At 45.6% G+C, this 23,112-nt stretch overlaps 1 protein-coding gene across 1 annotated transcript; it reads left to right on the forward strand.

Annotated features, from left to right (window-relative positions):
- The first annotated feature begins 1,871 nt into the window (after positions 1–1,871).
- On the forward strand, positions 1,872–11,953 carry LOC135563769 (uncharacterized). Its single transcript, XM_065007163.1, has 6 exons — positions 1,872–2,057; positions 4,184–4,536; positions 4,630–4,705; positions 4,915–4,993; positions 5,288–5,468; positions 5,600–11,953. The coding sequence occupies exons 2-6, from the start codon at positions 4,186–4,188 to the stop codon at positions 6,164–6,166; spliced, it is 1,254 nt and encodes a 417-aa protein (XP_064863235.1). The 5' UTR covers positions 1,872–2,057; positions 4,184–4,185; the 3' UTR covers positions 6,167–11,953.
- The last annotated feature ends 11,159 nt before the right edge of the window (positions 11,954–23,112 follow it).

Consider the following 23,112-nt stretch of genomic DNA (forward strand, 5'->3'; position numbering starts at 1 on the left):
TCATAAATGCCAAGAGTGTGCAAAGCTGTCATCAAGGCAAAGGTTGGCTACATTGAAGAATTTCAAATATAAAATATATTTAGATTTATTTAACACTTTTTTGGTTTCTACATGATTCCATATGTGTTATTTCATAGTTTTGATGTCTTCACTATTATTTTACAATGTAGAAAACAGTACTAATAAAGAAAAACCCTTGAATGAGTAGGTGTGTCCAAACCTTTGACTGGTACTGTAATGCCCAGAAAAACACCAGCAAATCTGAAAGTGATCCCTGTTTCACATCAAACCAATTAAGATATTATTAAATAAAAAGTAGCTCATACATTGCTGTACTATTTAAATACTTAATGTTAAAAACACATTTTTAGAGCGATATGATGATAGATGTATACACAGTGAAACGATGGACAGGTTTTCGCCAACAGGGACAGTGAATGGGAAATGTTGAAGAGGAGTGTTGCTGAGTTCATAGTGAGTTGTTGCTGAGTTCATAGTGAGTATACTGTATGCTATACACTGTATACACACCCAGAAAACAGCAAATCTGAAATGAGTTCCTGTTTCACATCAAAGCAATGAACACCTTTATTAAATCAAGAGTAGCCTATACATTATTGTTGTATGTGTGTGTGTCAAATCATTCTAATCAAAACAAATTGCATTTTCACGTGCCGAATACGAGTTAATAAATGCTTGCTTACAAGTCTTTCCCAACCTTTAAAAATTCAAGAGGAATAAAATACACGAATACACAAGTGTGTGTGTGTGTGTGTGTGTGTGTGTGTGTGTGTGTGTGTGTTGTGTTTACGTGCGAGTGTGTGTGTGTGTGTTTACATGCGAGTGTATGTGTGTTGCATGGTGAAGAGGAGGGTCATTGGGTTAATGTTTAGCTGTATGTATAAGGGGATGGAAAGCTTTAGGTCCCTAAGCACCGTATGCTATATGCCTCTGTGACTGTATTGGCTTTCCAAGCCTAGAAGACCATATCAAATCCTAAAGTGTTTACTATTTGACCATAAAACACACAGTGAGTGAGGAGAATATTTGCATTGTTGGGAAGTTTGTGTTACCTGTCCACACATCTCTGTATTGAAAACACATTTACACATTTCTGACTTATTGAAAACCATTATTGCCTAACATTGACATTATACAGTACAAAACAACACAAACAGCCACATTCACAAAAAAACATACTGGCATGGATTCTACAGGCTGCAGCAGCCCATAATAATTGTATCAATATAATCTTCGTTCTCCTATCTGTTCCTGAGGTAGCCTATTTCACACGTTGATAATGACTTGTGGTTTGTGTGTTTCTCTAGATCAGAACGATGAGAACAGAACTCTGTTCCAGACCCGGTGTGAGGGGTGACCTTGAATGGTGCCGCGCATTCACGTGCGCACTTCTCATGTCCATGAGAGAACCCTTAGCCCACCAGTTTATTCAGTTATAGGCCTGCCTAATATAGCACTTAGGACTAGACCATCAGGTACAAATTAGTCAGCATATTGGCCTACGCCTCTATCCTAAATATTTTATACAGTATATCTAATTTTTGTTCGAGGCATTCATTACAATAACTCTACAGGCCTAAAAAGGCGTGCTCGTGTTTACACCGCTCAGCCGTAGTAGACTGAGGCACGAGTAGACTGACTACCCACTCAGCCCTAACCACGAGCCCCACATGCATGGGCGGGGCTTTGAGTGCCCCGCTGACCAACCAATCAGCAGGCAGTAAAGAATTCACTGGCTGCATGGATCCACCAATGGAGTTTGTAACTTCAGACGAACAACCAATAGGGCACGAACAAATGTGGGCACGTGTATCCGTGCACATGTTGAAGATCGTAAACCGTGGAGATAGAAAGAACTAGCAAAGAGGCAAACCAATGAAAGTCCGGTGATCGTGAGAGGAAGGAGACTGCCGACCTGATGTTCCAACGAGTGTGAGACAAATATCTGCAAGTGGGTTACAGAGATAGACGTTATCAAGGCCGTTTCTGGCAACCGTGGCCGGTTCTACTGCTGTTATTTTGTTGCAATATTTCAGGTGAGAGTTCTCTTTAAAATGTTACATTGCTACATTCCTGCGCGGTTTACGGAATTGACTGTGATAGACTATACCAGAGACATGATACAATGTTTCCTTAATTACGTTCGTTGTGTTTAGTGTAGGCTACTCCTGATTTGTTACATCGTTGATGGTAGATGTAATACAGTGTTATAGAGCTGTAGGCTAGCGTTCATTCTAAAAGCATGGAACAATTGCTAGACCTTTGTCAACGTCAGACTTTAACATAATATATTACATTTGTGAGTGTTCTTTATAAGTATAATTATTGTGCTGAGTGTCATTTGTGTCAGTTGTAATGTTTGTGTTTGTCATGATCACGTTTCTCAAACACACACAAACACACACCACCTGAGACACAGTCAAATTCCCCTGCAACCTACATACCTACACGGGGCCGGGCCAACACACACACACACACACCGAAAGAAAGCTGAGGAGTGTATAGGTTTTGGCTCATATGATGCAGTGGGTTGATCCATTGGTCCATGTTACGTCTTTGTATTACATAATATTGGCATGCATCCAGACATTCATCTTTACATTCCCAAAAAGTCTATCCAAATGATAGGCGTAATTGGGAAAGCACAAGCCCCAGGAAAGAGCCACTATAGTTATAATCAATCTGTCATAATCGATTTTAGGATTGTTACACTTATATTCCCCAAGTGTACTGTGGTCTTCTGTGTCAGACTATTAAACAGTGACGTGAATGAATAAGTGTGTGTGTGGAATCAAAACAAATTGTATTTGTCACATGTGCCGAATATGATGTGTGTAGACTTTACCGTGAAATGCTTACGAGTCTTTCCCAACAATGCAGAGTTAAAAATACACCATTCAAAATCAAGAGGAATAAAATACACAACTACATGTGTGTGTGTGTGTGTGTGTAGTTATAAAACTCACAACTTCTATGACAGACTATTAAACAGTGAAGTGAATTAATAAGTATGTGTGTGGATGTGTGTCTGTCTGTGTGTGTGTACATTGCAGAGGGACTATTGCCACTGGGGGGTTTGCTCTCTAGCAGAATGTGCTTGGCGAGACTTTATCAGTGTGTGTGTGGGATGTGTTAAACGGTATGTTGTGTGTGTGTGTACATTTGTGTGCGTGGAGGGTGTATATACGAAAGTGTGTATTTTTGGGTGGTGGGCATTAGACCGTGTGTGTGTGTGTGTGTGTGGAGATACTGGTGTGCTCATGTTACCCCTCTTAATGTAGTCTGAGGTCACAAACCAACAGGGACTCCCAGAATAGAGAGGGGGCAATACTGTCTACAGAGGAGGGGGTTAGAGGGGAGGAAGAGATGGGAGGCAGACAGAAACAGAGGAGGGGGGTGGTATAATGAGTGAATCAGAGTGAGGGGGGATGGAGAGAAAGAGCGAGTCAGAGGAGAGGAGCGAGAGAGAACCCTGGAGGCCGAGGAGGAGAGAGAGAGACCCAGCCTGCCTTATTGGATTCTACTACTGCTTATTCTACTCACACCCTTCCCCCTCGCGTTTCACTCTCTCTTTCCCCATCTCCTCGCCCTCAATGGGAGCCAGACATGCACTGCCATTGTGTGCCTACTGCATACCCCCAGTCACACTCCACATCATGTTTAACTAGGCCACTGGTAGACCCACCATTTTGAATTGCTGTTATTATTTTGGGGTTGTAGGATTTAAAAAATGTCTCCCCTATAGCAATTTCCACAGCAATGTTGCTCTTCCTCTTTCAATTCAAATTCAATTGAAGGGCTTTATTGGCATGGGCAACATATGTTTACATTGCCAAAACAAGTGAAATAGATAATAAACAAAAGTGAAATGAACAATGGAAAAAAAAATACCTGTAAACATTACTAACAAAAGTTCAAAAATAATTAAAAGATATTTGAAATGTCATATGTGCAAATAGTTAAAGTACAAAAGGGAACATAAATAAACATAAATATGGGTTGGATTTTTCTTTCTCTCCGTTGAATATACAATGTCATTTGGCTGTTGTCATAGAGGACACATTTTGTTACTTGGCAGTTATTCTAAATCTTTTCTCTGTTTACCCCACTCCCCCCTGCTCTCTCGCCTCTCCCCCTTCCCCCTCTCTCTCCAATCACACAGTGATGCAATCACAGGGCAGCACTTCCTCCCAGCCCTCTGTTGATTCGCTGAGCTCCAGTGACAGCTACCTGTTCAACCACTCTGAGCAGGCGGAGGATGACACTGACGTCTTCCTGTCTGAACGCTCCCCCGCCGTCATCCTCGGCACTGGGGGCATGGTCAGGGGCAACGGGAGTGCCGGGGCAGAGAGTCCCGAGTCCCAGTGGGCGTGTGACGGCTTCACTGACCGCGAGGAGGAGGAGTCACGGGGTTCAGAGGTCACTGGAGGTCACCCCAGGGTCACAGCTGAGAGACAGAGAACAAGCGAGACGGAGAGAGAGAAGACAGAGGGAGACCTGCTCTTTGCCCAGAAGGTGAATGTCAGAGAGAGATGAAGGGATTGGGATGGAAGACACAGTACTGTACCCCATTAATAATAATCATTTCTCTCCCTCTCTCCCTCCCAGTGTGCTGAGCTGCAGGGATTTGTAAGGCCCCTACTGGAGCTGCTGAATGGACTGAAGGGGGGACGATTTGACCGTGGTAAGCACCATTCTCCTACACTGGTGTGTGATGCTGCAGCCTGTATTGATCTAGTCTGTATGGATCTAGTCTGCAGCTACTGTGTCTGTAGTTTTCATCTGTAGGCGTATTGGTGTGTCTCGTGTGTGTGTGTGTGTGTGTGTTGACTGTAGCGTGTCAGACAGTGTTACAGTGAATGCTGACTGGAGGATTGTGTATTTGATTGACAGGTCTGAGTAGTTTCCAGCAGAGTGCAGCCATGGACCGCATCCAGAGGATCGTAGGGGTCTTACGGAGACCCAGCATCGGGTAAGGCCACACACACACACACCTGTTTATGTGCATACTGGACTCAACCCTGCACTACTCAGTTTCAGCATTCTGTCACAACAGCAGAAAAAGAGAGCTTTCATAATAAGTAGTCCAGTTTGAATGTTTAGAGACAGAAGTGGATTTAGTCTGGATCTGTGTTTAGTAGATGAGAACAGGAATGTTAATGTCCATGCTAGTCTTAGAAGGGTTGTTTTCTAAACCTTATAATCCTCTCTCTCTCCATTCTCTCCATCTCTCTATTCTCTCCTCCCTCTATCTCCACCTCCATAGGGAAAAGTATATGAACACTCTTCTCCAGGTGGAGACGATGCTGAAGATGTGGTTTCCACAGGTGTCCCCCTTGGCCCCACCTACTGCCCCTACCATCTTCCCCCCTCACCTCTCCCCCCGGGACAGCCCCAGCAGCACCCCCCCACACAGGCACAGAGACCAGTCGCACATCCCTGTGAAGGTGAGAACAAACACGCGCACACACACACACACACACACACACACACACACACACACACACACACACACACACACACACACATAATATGTTGATAAGTTGTGGCTGACAACATTCTCTCTGTCTCTCTCCAGAAGCGCAGACTGAGTTGGTCAGACACAGACTCTGACACCCCTCCTCCTGTACTCTTTAAGAGGCTCAACGCCGGTGGAGGAAAGGAGAGGAGGAAGGAGGGGGGAGACGTCCCCTCGGCAACTTCAGGGGTACCCCCACACCCCCAGGACCCCACCAGCAACCAAGAGAATGAGAGAAAGGAAGATGAGGACAGCAAAGAGGGAGAGGGCGAGTCATCAAGCAACAAAGCGGGGCTCTGTTCTGAGCCCGGTCCCACCTTGGTTCTTGTAGTGCCCATCCTTTCTCCCTGGAAACCAATGGAGGGGAAACAGCTGCTGCCTGTCATGCCACCTCCCACCACCAGGGGCGGTCCAGCCATGCAGGACAGCGTAATCTCTTCCACCACGCCCTTCAACAACCTCCAAAGTCAGCAGCAGCCAATCGGGTGCCAAAGCCAGCCTGTTTCCGGGATGACTGGGAAAAAGACAGTAAAGACCTGTCAGGGGCGGGTCCAGGCTCATTCAATCACGGCAAAGCCTTTGAAAAGGGGGGAGTGTAAGAGCAGGGTTAACCCCGCCCCTTTATAGACCTGATGCACTGAGCACACTCCTCCGCCCAGCAGGCTAGTGTGACTACGTCAACATGCTAAAGCTGCTGTGATAGGGAGAGTCAGGGGTAGAAATAGGCTGCAGTCCAAACACTTTATGTTTAGCCCCTCAGCCCTCGCACTAGCCACTCTCCCTTGGGGGAATCCCCTTTGAAACCGGATGCAGTTTGATTGCCATCTTAAGTGGAGGTCCAATTCACTAACGTTGCCCCCTCGGCCCTCGATTTAGCTCGAGGAAGCGAGTGAAGAACTTTGGTCACTTGTGGGGTTTATATGACCCACAATTCAATGCAAATTGTAGTCATGTATCATACTCCGGTGGCCGCGAATGTCACGTCACTCACCACGGCTGCATTTTCGGCCTGTCAGAAAAAATGATGATTCTGGGGCAAAAAACGTATTTAGTCAGCCACCAATTATGCAAGTTCTCCCACTTAAAAAGATGAGGCCTGTAATTTTCATCATAGGTACACTTCAACTATGACAGACAAAATGAGAAAAAAAATCCAGAAAATCACATTGTAGGATTTTTAATGAATTTATTTGCAAATTGTGGAAAATAAGTATTTGGTCAATAACAAACAAGCAGGATTTCTGGCTCTCACAGACCTGTAACTTCTTCTTTAAGAGGCTCCTCTGTCCTCCACTTGTTACCTGTATTAATGGGACCTGTTTGAACTTGTTATCAGTATAAAAGACACCTGTCCACAACCTCAAACAGTCACACTCCAAACTCCACTATGGCCAAGACCAAAGAGCTGTCAAAGGACACCAGAAACAAAATTGTAGACCTGCACCAGGCTGGGAAGACTGAATCTGCAATAGGTAAGCAGCTTGGTTTGAAGAAATCAATTGTGGGAGCAATTATTAGGAAATGGAAGACATACAAGACCACTGATAATCTCCCTCGATCTGGGGCTCCATGCAAGATCTCACCCCGTGGGGTCAAAATGATCACAAGAACGGTGAGCAAAAATCCCAGAGCCACATGGGGGACCTAGTGAAGGACCTGCAGAGAGCTGGGACCAAAGTAACAAAGCCTACCATCAGTAACACACTATGCCGCCAGGGACTCAAATCCTGCAGTGCCAGACTTGTCCCCCTGCTTAAGCCAGTACATTTCCAGGCCCGTCTGAAGTTTGCTAGAGAGCATTTGGATGATCCAGAAGAAGATTGGGAGAATGTCATATGGTCAGATGAAACCAAAATACAACTTTTTGGTAAAAACTCAACTCGTCATGTTTGGAGGACAAAGAATGCTGAGTTGCATCCAAAGAACACCATACCTACTGTGAAGCATGGGGGTGAAAACATCATGCTTTGGGGCTGTTTTTCTGCAAAGGGACCAGGACGACTGATCCGTGTAAAGGAAAGAATGAATGGGGCCATGTATTGTGAGATTTTGAGTGAAAACCTCCTTCCATCAGCAAGGGCATTGAAGATGAAACGTGGCTGGGTCTTTCAGCATGACAATGATCCCAAACACACCGCCCGGGCAACGAAGGAGTGGCTTCGTAAGAAGCATTTCAAGGTCCTGGATTGGCCTAGCCAGTCTCCAGATCTCAACCCCATAGAAAATCTTTGGAGGGAGTTGAAAGTCCGTGTTTCCCAGCAACCGCCCCAAAACATCACTGCTCTAGAGGAGATCTGCATGGAGGAATGGGCCAAAATACCAGTGTGTGAAAACCTTGTGAAGACTTACAGAAAACGTTTGACCTTTGTCATTTCCAACAAAGGGTATATAACAAAGTATTGAGATAAACTTTTGTTATTGACCAAATACTTATTTTCCACCATAATTTGCAAATAAATTCATTAAAAATCCTACAATGTGATTTTCTGGATTTATTTCTCATTTTGTCTGTCATAGTTGAAGTGTACCTATGATGAAAATTACAGGCCTCTCGTCTTTTTAAGTGGGAGAATTTGCACAATTGGTGGCTGACTAAATACTTTTTTGCCCCACTGTATATATGACATTGATTTTAGCGTTGCCAAATTGGCTTAGTCTCGTAGTGAGGAGCCTATAAAACCTAGCTAGCTTCATAAACATTTTTGGGAATTCTGAAATGTATTGCAATAAATGACCAAACTGTAAAACTAGCTAGCCAGCTATGGAGAACTGTAGCTAGCCAGCTATGGAGAACTGTAGCGAGCCAGCTATGGAGAACTGTAGCGAGCCAGCTATGGATAACTGTAGCTAGCCAGCTATGGAGAACTGTAGCTAGCCAGCTATGGAGAACTGTAGCGAGCCAGCTATGGATAACTGTAGCGAGCCAGCTATGGAGAACTGTAGCTAGCCAGCTATGGATAACTGTAGCTAGCCAGCTATGGATAACTGTTGCTAGCCAGCTATGGATAACTGTTGCTAGCCAGCTATGGATAACTGTAGCTAGCCAGCTATGGATAACTGTAGCGAGCCAGCTATGGATAACTGTAGCGAGCCAGCTATGGATAACTGTAGCTAGCTAGCTAGCTATGGATAACTGTAGCTAGCTAGCTAGCTATGGATAACTGTAGCGAGCCAGCTATGGATAACTGTAGCGAGCCAGCTATGGATAACTGTAGCGAGCCAGCTATGGATAACTGTAGCTAGCCAGCTATGGATAACTGTTGCTAGCTAGCTACGTTAGCTTGCTAGATACACGAATAGCTGTGGGTTGGTTGTTTTTAAGCTCAACTTCAATATTTCCACTAAGGACGTTGCCTCCGATCATCACACTCTAATTAGAATTTGGACTGCAGCCATGGTTTTAGGTGCTGATGAGTTTCCTTCATGATGGATCTTTTGCAACTCCCTAAACGCAATTAGGACCATTAATGAAAATGATATCTGAGAGACTACAGTTATTACTACATGAGAACAGAATGTGTCCTTGTGAATCATAATCACAGTTCCATAAATCAGATTTTTTTGCACAAATAGTGGTTGTAGATTGGAAGGTTGGTAAGCACCTCTTATAGCCCATCGCTTGTTTATAGAATATTGGATTTCTGATTGACCGAATGATATACTCTCTTACTCCACTTAAGAAAAGGTAAATGCTACTATGCAAACTTAATCGAAACGCTGTTGGCTTAGGAATATTTGGGATTCAGGTGGTTGGAGGCAAGGAGGTGAGAGGTGACGAGGAGAGGATGGTTAGAAGGACAGATGGAATAAGATTTGGGGATTAAGGATAGTTATATTCCTGGAATGATATTCCTGGAATCTCCTCAGAGATGATGCTTCCAGTGAATAACAGCAGACAGACAGTTCAATAGACCGAGGCATTACGGATAGAAGTGAGGAATAATCATTAGACTACTGAATGACCTCTAGAGCTGAATAACTGCAGACAGACAGTTCAATAGACCGAGGCATTACGGATAGAAGTGAGGAATAATCATTAGACTACTGAATGACCTCTAGAGCTGAATAACTGCAGACAGACAGTTCAATGGACCGAGGCATTACGGATAGAAGTGAGGAATAATCATTAGACTACTGAATGACCTCTAGAGCTGAATAACTGCAGACAGACAGTTCAATGGACCGAGGCATTACGGATTGAAGTGAGGAATAATCATTAGACTACTGAATGACCTCTAGAGCTGAATAACATCTAAGAGGACGTGGCAGGGACCTCTACTGAAGTCTAAAGAGGTTTAGAATCTATTCAATGTCAATCCATCAACATGACACAATCTGTTTGTGAAGACGGATGCAAGGTGTTTTGGGTGAAGATCGATTATGACTGAAACGAATGAACCACAACTGGGTTTTATTCTGTGTGGAGAAATGTGAAGCGGGTTATCCGGTAAACAGTAAATCACATTTCAATGGCCTAACCGGTAGGGGATAGAATACCAAACAGACCTTAGATCAGCTTCTAGGGACAACTTAATCCTTTAAATGGCTCAGTGGGAGACTCTAAAGACCACCCTGAGAGAAGAGTCCACTCACAGACAGACAGAGACAGACAGAAATCCTGTTTATTTATTCACATGTTCACTTGACAACGCTGCATTTATTTATTACCTTTATTTATTAATTGGCAGCTGTGTTTCTCGCTCTTTGAACTTACAATTGGTTGACCGATTGGTTGACTGATGCTCTTGGGAAAGTTGCTGTACAACGGTTTGTTTGTGGTTTTTACTGTTATGATGGGACAAATTTTGGGGGGGATGATTGGACTTTTGGACTATTGTGCCTTTACCAAATAGGATGTGTACAAAACAACAAAGCATTTTATTCTTTCAAAGCATTTTCTACAGCATTTTGATAATTTGCTTGTCTTTCTTAATAGCACAGTGCACAATCAGTCGAATAGCACAGTACACAACGCCTAATTCCTGCCTTCAATCTCTTATCTGGCTTCCAGGGGCCTGTTGGGCAAAACTAGCTACCAACAGATCCCACAACAGCAAGGCAACCTCTACTCCAACCTGTACAGTGGTCATGTGTACAACACAATAGTATTCTATACATATACATCATAGTCTTCTATGAACTAACGACAGTGGCTAATTTATTTCCGTTTTTAGATTGACAGTTGCCTCTTCTCCGGGGTGTATTTTATAGTTGATTATGTAGGTCTGACTGGAGGATATGATCAGCGCTTGCTATCTCCTGTGTGCTTCTTGGCGCTCGTCAAACTTGAAAAACGTGAGGATCAGAGCTAAAAGGGAGACCGTATGAATATTTATTTTGCACCATCATCGTAAGCTGCTATACATAATTTGACTAAAACATGATTGAAATATTCCTCATAACAAATCATTAATACACATGTATTTACTAATGAAACATAATTATATATGCCATTCAGCAGACGTTTTATCCAAAGCGACTTACAGTCATGCGTGCATACATTTTTACATATGGGTGGTCCCTGGAATCAAACCCACTGTCCTGACATTGCAAGCACCATGCTCTACCAACTGAGCTCCAGAGGAAATACATGATACAGGGTTTACAAAGAGTTTACTTATACTTAATCAACTGTTTATATGTAGAGCTTCCAGTAAAGCACTGCTAAAACAAGTTCATATGGTTGCATCCATACTCCCTATAGCTTTCTCCAAGGAGAGCCACAACTGAACACACAATCACTGGTAGCCTCCATGTTACCTACCTACTGTCTTTACTTGGGGCTGGGGGATGTTTTTATGCTTGAGGTATAAGTTGCTCTTAACCACAGGTCTGTGATCAGATTTTTCCTACCCCCAATCCTAACGTTTATCATTAGGGTTTGAAAACACACCTGACCCCGGGCCTGTGGTTAAGGGCCACTTCTACCTACTTGTGTTTTTTATACAGCTATTTTGTGACAGAGAAACTGATTGCACAGATTTTTGTGATCTCTTTTCCATGTATGTTTTCTACTGCAGAGACCACCGCTGATTGGTCAGAAATAATATGTCTTGTTTATTTCAACTGCCTTTTTATATCTTAGTAGATGCTGTACTCACCCCCTCTACTCCTCCCCCTCTCTATCCTCCACCCTCCCTCCTCCCCTTCTACTCCTCCTTCCTCCCCCTCTCTATCCTCCTCCCCTCTCTACTCCTCCCTCCCTCTCTGCCACATTCTACTACTTTTGCTCTCCTCCCTTTCTCTCTCTCTCTCATCTGTTCATCCCCTCTCTCATATCTGTTCATCCCTTTCTCCCCCTCTTACTTTCTCTCACTTTCTCTGTTTCTCACTCTTACTCTGCTGTCACTCTGTGTTACTCTTCGGAGTACTTTTTACATTGATGATACAAAAATAAAATCTTTTAATAAATTACACTTTTGAAGATGAATTTCTTTAGTTCTCTGTTATGTGTGTTTGCATGGGTGTTGGTATGTTGGGTTAGAGTGTATTGGTATGCTGGGTTAGTGTGTTGGTATGTTGGGTTAGAGTGTATTGGTATGTTGGGTTAGAGTGTGTTGGGTTGGAGTGTGTTGGTATGCTGGGTTAGAGTGTGTTGGTATGTTGGGTTAGAGTGTGTTGGTATGTTGGGTTAGAGTGTGTTGGTATGCTGGGTTAGAGTGAGTTGGTATGTTGGGTTAGAGTGTGTTGGGTTAGTGTGTGTTGGTGTGTTGGTATGCTGGGTTAGAGTGTGTTGGTATGTTGGGTTAGAGTGAGTTGGTATGTTGGGTTAGTGTGTTGGTATGTTGGGTTAGAGGGTGTTGGTATGTTGGGTTAGAGTGTGTTGGTATGTTGGGTTAGAGGGTGTTGGTATGTTGGGTTAGTGTGTTGGTATGTTGGGTTAGAGTGTATTGGTATGTTGGGTTAGAGTGTGTTGGGTTGGAGTGTGTTGGTATGCTGGGTTAGAGTGTGTTGGTATGTTGGGTTAGAGTGTGTTGGTATGCTGGGTTAGAGTGAGTTGGTATGTTGGGTTAGAGTGTGTTGGGTTAGTGTGTGTTGGTGTGTTGGTATGCTGGGTTAGAGTGTGTTGGTATGTTGGGTTAGAGTGTGTTGGTATGTTGGGTTAGAGTGTGTTGGGTTAGTGTGTGTTGGTGTGTTGGTATGCTGGGTTAGAGTGTGTTGGTATGCTGGGTTAGAGTGTGTTGGTATGTTGGGTTAGAGTGTGTTGGTATGTTGGGTTAGAGTGAGTTGGTATGTTGGGTTAGTGTGTTGGTATGTTGGGTTAGAGTGTGTTGGGTTAGTGTTTGTTGGTGTGTTGGGTAGTTTACAGCACTGAGGGGGCAGATGTGACTCGATGGGGTGTGGATTTAGAGCTTGTACATTTCAGAGAGAGAGAGAGAGAGAGAGAGAGAGAAAAACAGGGAGTGGGAAATGGGTCTTGTTATTAGACTGAGCCTCAGTAATCTGAGGGGGGGGGGGCTTTATCCTCCTCCCAGCTGCTGCCTGGCCTGCCTCCTCTACTACGTAATCTATGTGCTTGTTTACTACATGACATTAACATGAAATCTACTACTTTCATTGTACAGTTACATAACACTACACTGATGGATCTGCTGGATGCATACATATTTCTACCTAATCTGATTGAGGTGTGTGTGTGGGGCGTTATCCTCTCAGAGGGGGATCGAAGGAGGTAAGTCAAAAGTGTTAATACTGTACATATACTGTACAAGTTACATCCTAGCAGTCTGGAGGAGGATACTGGATACACACACACACACCTAAATCAGATGAGGTACCCCTCCAAATTAAAATATGTCTGCCTAAAGACACACATATACTATCCCAGATGCTCTGAAGAACTGAAAATACACAAACACTCACTGTGGACACATGATCAGAAATAGTACACTGTGAAACTGATGGCACAGTTGACTTGGGCCATGGCTGCATTACAAACACTTAAAAGACACACCCTCTCTCCTCAGGCTTCAAATTAAGTGGACACTTCTGATGATGAATCATGACGTCTGATGAGTTGACACTTGCAGGGCAAGGGGTGAGGGAGGAATGAATACATTTTAAATGGACCGCCCTTGCCCGGAAATTCATCAGTCCCACGGTTGTGTTGTCAGTCATCATGGAACCACCGTAGCTGTTGTGTTGTCAGTCATCATGGAACCACCGTAGCTGTTGTGTTGTCAGTCATCATGGAACCACCGTAGCTGTTGTGTTGTCAGTCATCATGGAACCACCGTAGCTGTTGTGTTGTCAGTCATCATGAAACCACCGGTAGCTGTTGTGTTGTCAGTCATCATGGAACCACCGGTAGCTGTTGTGTTGTCAGTCATCATGGAACCGCCAGTAGCTGTTGTGTTGTCAGTCATCATGGAACCACCGGTAGCTGTTGTGTTGTCAGTCATTATGGAACCACCGGTAGCTGTTGTGTTGTCAGTCATCATGGAACCACCGTAGCTGTTGTGTTGTCAGTCATCATGGAACCACCGGTAGCTGTTGTGTTGTCAGTCATCATGGAACCACCGGTAGCTGTTGTGTTGTCAGTCATCATGGAACCACCGGTAGCTGTTGTGTTGTCAGTCATTATGGAACCACCGGTAGCTGTTGTGTTATCAGTCATCATGGAACCACCAGTAGCTGTTGTGTTGTCAGTCATCATGGAACCACCGGTAGCTGTTGTGTTGTCAGTCATCATGGAACCACCGGTAGCTGTTGTGTTGTCAGTCATCATGGAACCACCGGTAGCTGTTCTGTTATCAGTCATCATGGAACCACCGGTCGCTGTTGTGTTGTCAGTCATCATGGAACCACCGGTCGCTGTTGTGTTATCAGTCATCATGGAACCACCGGTCGCTGTTGTGTTGTCAGTCATCATGGAACCACCGGTCGCTGTTGTGTTATCAGTCATCATGGAACCACCGGTAGCTGTTGTGTTGTCAGTCATCATGGAACCACCGTAGCTGTTGTGTTGTCAGTCATCATGGAACCACCGTAGCTGTTGTGTTGTCAGTCATCATGGAACCACCGGTAGCTGTTGTGTTGTCAGTCATCGTGGAACCACCGGTAGCTGTTGTGTTGTCAGTCATCGTGGAACCACCGGTAGCTGTTGTGTTGTCAGTCATCGTGGAACCGCCGGTAGCTGTTGTGTTATCAGTCATCATGGAACCACCGGTAGCTGTTGTGTTGTCAGTCATAATGGAACCACCGTAGCTGTTGTGTTGTCAGTTATCATGGAACCAACGGTCGCTGTTGTGTTGTCAGTCATCATGGAACCACCGGTAGCTGTTGTGTTGTCAGTCATCATGGAACCACCGGTAGCTGTTGTGTTGTCAGTCATCATGGAACCACCGGTCGCTGTTGTGTTGTCAGTCATTATGGAACCACCGTAGCTGTTGTGTTGTCAGTCATCATGGAACCACCGTAGCTGTTGTGTTGTCAGTCATCATGGAACCACCGGTAGCTGTTGTGTTGTCAGTCATTATGGAACCACCGGTAGCTGTTGTGTTGTCAGTCATCATGGAACCACCGTAGCTGTTGTGTTGTCAGTCATCATGGAACCACCGGTAGCTGTTGTGTTGTCAGTCATCATGGAACCACCGGTAGCTGTTGTGTTGTCAGTCATCATGGAACCACCGGTAGCTGTTGTGTTGTCAGTCATTATGGAACCACCGGTAGCTGTTGTGTTATCAGTCATCATGGAACCACCAGTAGCTGTTGTGTTGTCAGTCATCATGGAACCACCGGTAGCTGTTGTGTTGTCAGTCATCATGGAACCACCGGTAGCTGTTGTGTTGTCAGTCATCATGGAACCACGGTAGCTGTTCTGTTATCAGTCATCATGGAACCACCGGTCGCTGTTGTGTTGTCAGTCATCATGGAACCACCGGTCGCTGTTGTGTTATCAGTCATCATGGAACCACCGGTCGCTGTTGTGTTGTCAGTCATCATGGAACCACCGGTCGCTGTTGTGTTATCAGTCATCATGGAACCACCGGTAGCTGTTGTGTTGTCAGTCATCATGGAACCACCGTAGCTGTTGTGTTGTCAGTCATCATGGAACCACCGTAGCTGTTGTGTTGTCAGTCATCATGGAACCACCGGTAGCTGTTGTGTTGTCAGTCATCGTGGAACCACCGGTAGCTGTTGTGTTGTCAGTCATCATGGAACCACCGGTAGCTGTTGTGTTGTCAGTCATCGTGGAACCGCCGGTAGCTGTTGTGTTATCAGTCATCATGGAACCACCGGTAGCTGTTGTGTTGTCAGTCATAATGGAACCACCGTAGCTGTTGTGTTGTCAGTTATCATGGAACCAACGGTCGCTGTTGTGTTGTCAGTCATCATGGAACCACCGGTAGCTGTTGTGTTGTCAGTCATCATGGAACCACCGGTAGCTGTTGTGTTGTCAGTCATCATGGAACCACCGGTCGCTGTTGTGTTGTCAGTCATTATGGAACCACCGTAGCTGTTGTGTTGTCAGTCATCATGGAACCACCGTAGCTGTTGTGTTGTCAGTCATCATGGAACCACCGGTAGCTGTTGTGTTATCAGTCATCATGGAACCACCAGTAGCTGTTGTGTTGTCAGTCATCATGGAACCACCGGTAGCTGTTGTGTTGTCAGTCATCATGGAACCACCGGTAGCTGTTGTGTTGTCAGTCATCATGGAACCACCGGTAGCTGTTCTGTTATCAGTCATCATGGAACCACCGGTCGCTGTTGTGTTGTCAGTCATCATGGAACCACCGGTCGCTGTTGTGTTATCAGTCATCATGGAACCACCGGTCGCTGTTGTGTTGTCAGTCATCATGGAACCACCGGTCGCTGTTGTGTTATCAGTCATCATGGAACCACCGGTAGCTGTTGTGTTGTCAGTCATCATGGAACCACCGTAGCTGTTGTGTTGTCAGTCATCATGGAACCACCGTAGCTGTTGTGTTGTCAGTCATCATGGAACCACCGGTAGCTGTTGTGTTGTCAGTCATCGTGGAACCACCGGTAGCTGTTGTGTTGTCAGTCATCATGGAACCACCGGTAGCTGTTGTGTTGTCAGTCATCGTGGAACCGCCGGTAGCTGTTGTGTTATCAGTCATCATGGAACCACCGGTAGCTGTTGTGTTGTCAGTCATAATGGAACCACCGTAGCTGTTGTGTTGTCAGTTATCATGGAACCAACGGTCGCTGTTGTGTTGTCAGTCATCATGGAACCACCGGTAGCTGTTGTGTTGTCAGTCATCATGGAACCACCGGTAGCTGTTGTGTTGTCAGTCATCATGGAACCACCGGTCGCTGTTGTGTTGTCAGTCATTATGGAACCACCGTAGCTGTTGTGTTGTCAGTCATCATGGAACCACCGTAGCTGTTGTGTTGTCAGTCATCATGGAACCACCGGTAGCTGTTGTGTTGTCAGTCATCATGGAACCACCGGTAGCTGTTGTGTTGTCAGTCATCATGGAACCACCGGTAGCTGTTGTGTTGTCAGTCATTATGGAACCACCGGTAGCTGTTGTGTTATCAGTCATCATGGAACCACCAGTAGCTGTTGTGTTGTCAGTCATCATGGAACCACCGGTAGCTGTTGTGTTGTCAGTCATCATGGAACCACCGGTAGCTGTTGTGTTGTCAGTCATCATGGAACCACCGGTCGCTGTTGTGTTATCAGTCATCATGGAACCACCGGTAGCTGTTGTGTTGTCAGTCATCATGGAACCACCGTAGCTGTTGTGTTGTCAGTCATCATGGAACCACCGTAGCTGTTGTGTTGTCAGTCATCATGGAACCACCGGTAGCTGTTGTGTTGTCAGTCATCGTGGAACCACCGGTAGCTGTTGTGTTGTCAGTCATCATGGAACCACCGGTAGCTGTTGTGTTGTCAGTCATCGTGGAACCGCCGGTAGCTGTTGTGTTATCAGTCATCATGGAACCACCGGTAGCTGTTGTGTTGTCAGTCATAATGGAACCACCGTAGCTGTTGTGTTGTCAGTTATCATGGAACCAACGGTCGCTGTTGTGTTGTCAGTCATCATGGAACCACCGGTAGCTGTTGTGTTGTCAGTCATCATGGAACCACCGGTAGCTGTTGTGTTGTCAGTCATCATGGAACCACCGGTCGCTGTTGTGTTGTCAGTCATTATGGAACCACCGTAGCTGTTGTGTTGTCAGTCATCATGGAACCACCGTAGCTGTTGTGTTGTCAGTCATCATGGAACCACCGGTAGCTGTTGTGTTGTCAATCATCATGGAACCACCGGTAGCTGTTGTGTTGTCAGTCATCATGGAACCACCGGTAGCTGTTGTGTTGTCAGTCATCGTGGAACCGCCGGTAGCTGTTGTGTTGTCAGTCATTGTGGAACCGCCGGTAGCTGTTGTGTTGTCAGTCATCGTGGAACCGCCGGTAGCTGTTGTGTGTGCTTTATATGCGCTACAGTCGATTATGATTGCATTTCATATCTTGGCTAGAAGACAACTCCTCCTCAGACATTGAATACCAGCCATCTGACAATATCAGGTATATCGAAAATGATTATATTACGATGTCAGGTAAAGTTGTACGCGCTAGCTAACGTTTCTAAAAGTTAACCAAACAAAAACATGACTTTTACCATACGTGTTTTTGCCGTCATATGCATTAGTAGCAAAATGTCTAACTTATTTACATTCGTTTTTACTTACACTTGTATGTTGACTTCTCCATATTAATGTTGGTTGTAAGTTTTGTCTGACTTTTCTTAGCGAATGTACAATCATCGCGAATTGAATTATGGGGCGTTTCAGGCCCCGGAGTGAACAGAGCTGGGCTGAGGGTCTTACGTTGCCAACTTTGCTTACTTGGCTAATTGTTTGGACCGATGGAAAAGATGGCCGGGGGATTCCCCCAAGGGCATAAGGCGAGGGTAAGTGGAGGAGGGTGTGTCTTTTACGTGTTTGGAACACAGCCCCTGTGTTTTGGGTAATCATGTCACATGACCTAGATTTGAACCTTTATTTGAAGCCTTTCCCAGAACTTTGAATTACACCAAAAATGTAACAAATTGTCTGAGGATGGTGCTGGACCATCTAACAGATTTAACTAAAGATGGTTGTCCAAAACACAGAGCCCTAGACATGACACCTTCCATGCTGACATTGTCACAATGGAGACTGAATATTCTGTTTAATTCAAATACACAAACATCCAATTATAAATTAAACTCTATTTATTTTCTTATAACAAAACTGAATAGCTATTAAAGTTAATTGTTTTATTACGTTTTTTATTAAGTTATTATTATTGCTATTGAAGTTGTAATTTGACAAAAACACTAACAACCACCCATTGAGTTACTGTGTGCCATGTCTTTAACTCCGTTTTAAATTCAGTGCTGGACTTGTCCATCCCTGCTCCTCCCCAACAGGCAGCGTATCCATGGAGTTGAACGTTGAGTTAGGGAGCAGAAATCTGAGAGGGTGTGGTTCTCCAAGCTCAGACAGACAGGATAGAGCACTGCCATCCCATCCTCCACCAACCAACACTCACAAACAAAAAAAACACACACACAGAAACACATACAAGTTACAAAACTCAGGTGTGCACACGCACACATCCCCTGACATAGTGACTTGCTGATTCAGTACCGGGCCAATCTCTTCTGACACACTGACGGGTTCTAAGCTACAACAACAAAGACCGCCTCCCCCCTGCTTCCCTCCACAGCCCCCCCTTGTATCCATGCAGTTTTTAGCTAGAGAAGCCCCTGCCTCCTCCCTCCCTCCCTCCCTCTCTAGCAAGGGCAGGAGGAAGGGAGGAAGAGGAGGGGGAGAAAGAGGAGTGGATATGTAGAGGGCACATAGAGGAAACATGATGACTGCTGAGTGGGGTTTAGGGAACCAAGAAGTAGAATTTAGTGTTTATTTTGTGTGTGTTCAGTTGTATTCTTTATTTTGAACATTTGAATTAAAGAAAGTTAATGCCTACACTTAACCCTAAACACTTTGAAATTTGACGTTTGGAACAACTTCAAAATGTGACATTTGAGAAACATGGCTGTGCCTGCTGTGTCTCTGTCTCTCTATCCCTCTCTCTCTGTGCCTGCTGTGTCTCTGTCTCTCTCGGTCTCTCTATCCCTCTCTCTCTGCACCTGCTGTGTCTCTGTCTCTCTATCCCTCTCTCTCTGCACCTGCTGTGTCTCTGTCTCTCTATCCCTCTCTCTCTGCACCTGCTGTGTCTCTGTCTCTCTATCCCTCTCTCTCTGTGCCTGCTGTGTCTCTGTCTCTCTCGGTCTCTCTATCCCTCTCTCTCTGCACCTGCTGTGTCTCGGTCTCTTTATCCCTCTCTCTCTGCACCTGCTGTGTCTCTGTCTCTCTATCCCTCTCTCTCTGCACCTGATGTGTCTCTGTCTCTCTATCCCTCTCTCTCTGCACCTGCTGTGTCTCTGTCTCTCTATCCCTCTCTCTGCACCTGCTGTGTCTGTCTCTCTATCCCTCTCTCTCTGCACCTGCTGTGTCTGTCTCTCTATCCCTCTCTCTCTGCACCTGCTGTGTCTGTCTCTCTATCCCTCTCTCTCTGCACCTGCTGTGTCTGTCTCTCTATCCCTCTCTCTGCACCTGCTGTGTCTGTCTCTCTATCCCTCTCTCTCTGCACCTGCTGTGTCTGTCTCTCTATCCCTCTCTCTGCACCTGCTGTGTCTGTCTCTCTATCCCTCTCTCTCTGCACCTGCTGTGTCTGTCTCTCTATCACTCTCTCCGTCTCTGCTGTGTTTCTGTCTCTCTATCCCTCTCTCTCTGCACCTGCTGTGTTTCTGTCTCTCTATCCCTCTCTCTGCACCTGCTGTGTCTGTCTCTCTATCCCTCTCTCTCTGCACCTGCTGTGTTTCTGTCTCTCTATCCCTCTCTCTCTGCACCTGCTGTGTTTCTGTCTCTCTATCCCTCTCTCTGCACCTGCTGTGTCTGTCTCTCTATCCCTCTCTCTCTGCACCTGCTGTGTTTCTGTCTCTCTATCCCTCTCTCTCTGCACCTGCTGTGTTTCTGTCTCTCTATCCCTCTCTCTGCACCTGCTGTGTCTGTCTCTCTATCCCTCTCTCTCTGCACCTGCTGTGTCTGTCTCTCTATCCCTCTCTCTCTGCACCTGCTGTGTCTGTCTCTCTATCCCTCTCTCTGCACCTGCTGTGTCTCTGTCTCTCTATCCCTCTCTCTCTGCACCTGCTGTGTCTGTCTCTCTATCCCTCTCTCTGCACCTGCTGTGTTTCTGTCTCTCTATCCCTCTCTCTCTGCACCTGCTGTGTCTCTGTCTCTCTATCCCTCTCTCTCTGCACCTGCTGTGTCTCTGTCTCTCTATCCCTCTCTCTCTGCACCTGCTGTGTCTCTGTCTCTCTATCCCTCTCTCTCTGCACCTGCTGTGTTTCTGTCTCTCTATCCCTCTCTCTGCACCTGCTGTGTGTCTGTCTCTCTATCCCTCTCTCTCTGCACCTGCTGTGTTTCTGTCTCTCTATCCCTCTCTCTCTGCACCTGCTGTGTCTCTGTCTCTCTATCCCTCTCTCTCTGCACCTGCTGTGTCTCTGTCTCTCTATCCCTCTCTCTCTGCACCTGCTGTGTCTCTGTCTCTCTATCCCTCTCTCTCTGCACCTGCTGTGTTTCTGTCTCTCTATCCCTCTCTCTCTGCACCTGCTGTGTGTCTGTCTCTCTATCCCCCTCTCTCTGCACCTGCTGTGTTTCTGTCTCTCTATCCCTCTCTCTCTGCACCTGCTGTGTTTCTGTCTCTCTATCCCTCTCTCTCTGCACCTGCTGTGTCTCTGTCTCTCTATCCCTCTCTCTCTGCACCTGCTGTGTTTCTGTCTCTCTATCCCTCTCTCTCTGCACCTGCTGTGTCTCTGTCTCTCTATCCCTCTCTCTCTGCACCTGCTGTGTCTCTGTCTCTCTATCCCTCTCTCTCTGCACCTGCTGTGTCTCTGTCTCTCTATCCCTCTCTCTCTGCACCTGCTGTGTCTCTGTCTCTCTATCCCTCTCTCTCTGCACCTGCTGTGTCTCTGTGTCTCTATCCCTCTCTCTCTGCACCTGCTGTGTTTCTGTCTCTCTATCCCTCTCTCTGCACCTGCTGTGTCTCTGTCTCTCTATCCCTCTCTCTCTGCACCTGCTGTGTTTCTGTCTCTCTATCCCTCTCTCTCTGCACCTGCTGTGTGTCTGTCTCTCTATCCCTCTCTCTCTGCACCTGCTGTGTTTCTGTCTCTCTATCCCTCTCTCTGCACCTGCTGTGTTCATTCACTGTGCTCCATTGAAAGTTACGCGAGGCAAGCCATGCTGTACTCTACTACTGACCGCGCACACACACACGCACACACTTACTTGTACTCACCCTAATCCTCCAGGGCTGAATGCTGACTAGTCTCAAAACAACGTTGATCTGTATTAAACATGCACACTGCCAATAGGGGGCATAGAGTTAACCATCACTACACTAGTCCTGCCTATGAACTGCAATACCAAGGGAGGGAATAGAGTTAACCATCACTACACTAGTCCTGCCTATGAACTGCAATACCAAGAGAGGGAATAGAGTTAACCATCACTACACTAGTCCTGCCTATGAACTGCAATACCAAGGGAGGGAATAGAGTTAACCATCACTACACTAGTCCTGCCTATGAACTGCAATACCAAGAGAGGGAATAGAGTTAACCATCACTACACTAGTCCTGCCTATGAACTGCAATACCAAGGGAGGGAATAGAGTTAACCATCACTACACTAGTCCTGCCTATGAACTGCAATACCAAGGGAGGGAATAGAGTTAACCATCACTACACTAGTCCTGCCTATGAACTGCAATACCAAGGAGGGAATAGAGTTAACCATCACTACACTAGTCCTGCCTATGAACTGCAATACCAAGAGAGGGAATAGAGTTAACCATCACTACACTAGTCCTGCCTATGAACTGCAATACCAAGGGAGGGAATAGAGTTAACCATCACTACACTAGTCCTGCCTATGAACTGCAATACCAAGAGAGGGAATAGAGTTAACCATCACTACACTAGTCCTGCCTATGAACTGCAATACCAAGGGAGGGAATAGAGTTAACCATCACTACACTAGTCCTGCCTATGAACTGCAATACCAAGAGAGGGAATAGAGTTAACCATCACTACACTAGTCCTGCCTATGAACTGCAATACCAAGGGAGGGAATAGAGTTAACCATCACTACACTAGTCCTGCCTATGAACTGCAATACCAAGAGAGGGAATAGAGTTAACCATCACTACACTAGTCCTGCCTATGAACTGCAATACCAAGGGAGGGAATAGAGTTAACCATCACTACACTAGTCCTGCCTATGAACTGCAATACCAAGAGAGGGAATAGAGTTAACCATCACTACACTAGTCCTGCCTATGAACTGCAATACCAAGAGAGGGAATAGAGTTAACCATCACTACACTAGTCCTGCCTATGAACTGCAATACCAAGAGAGGGAATAGAGTTAACCATCACTACACTAGTCCTGCCTATGAACTGCAATACCAAGAGAGGGAATAGAGTTAACCATCACTACACTAGTCCTGCCTATGAACTGCAATACCAAGAGAGGGAATAGAGTTAACC

The sequence above is a fragment of the Oncorhynchus nerka genome, linkage group LG3 (assembly GCF_034236695.1).
Source record: "Oncorhynchus nerka isolate Pitt River linkage group LG3, Oner_Uvic_2.0, whole genome shotgun sequence".
NCBI lineage: Eukaryota > Metazoa > Chordata > Actinopteri > Salmoniformes > Salmonidae > Oncorhynchus > Oncorhynchus nerka.

Coding starts and splice junctions, on each gene's coding strand:
- LOC135563769 (XM_065007163.1), top strand. CDS start 4,186: ATGCAATCACAGGGCAGCACTTCCTCCCAGCCCTCTGTTGATTCGCTG. Junction 4,706..4,914: donor GGGGGGACGATTTGACCGTG/GTAAGCACCATT, acceptor TTTGATTGACAG/GTCTGAGTAGTTTCCAGCAG. Junction 4,994..5,287: donor TTACGGAGACCCAGCATCGG/GTAAGGCCACAC, acceptor CCACCTCCATAG/GGAAAAGTATATGAACACTC.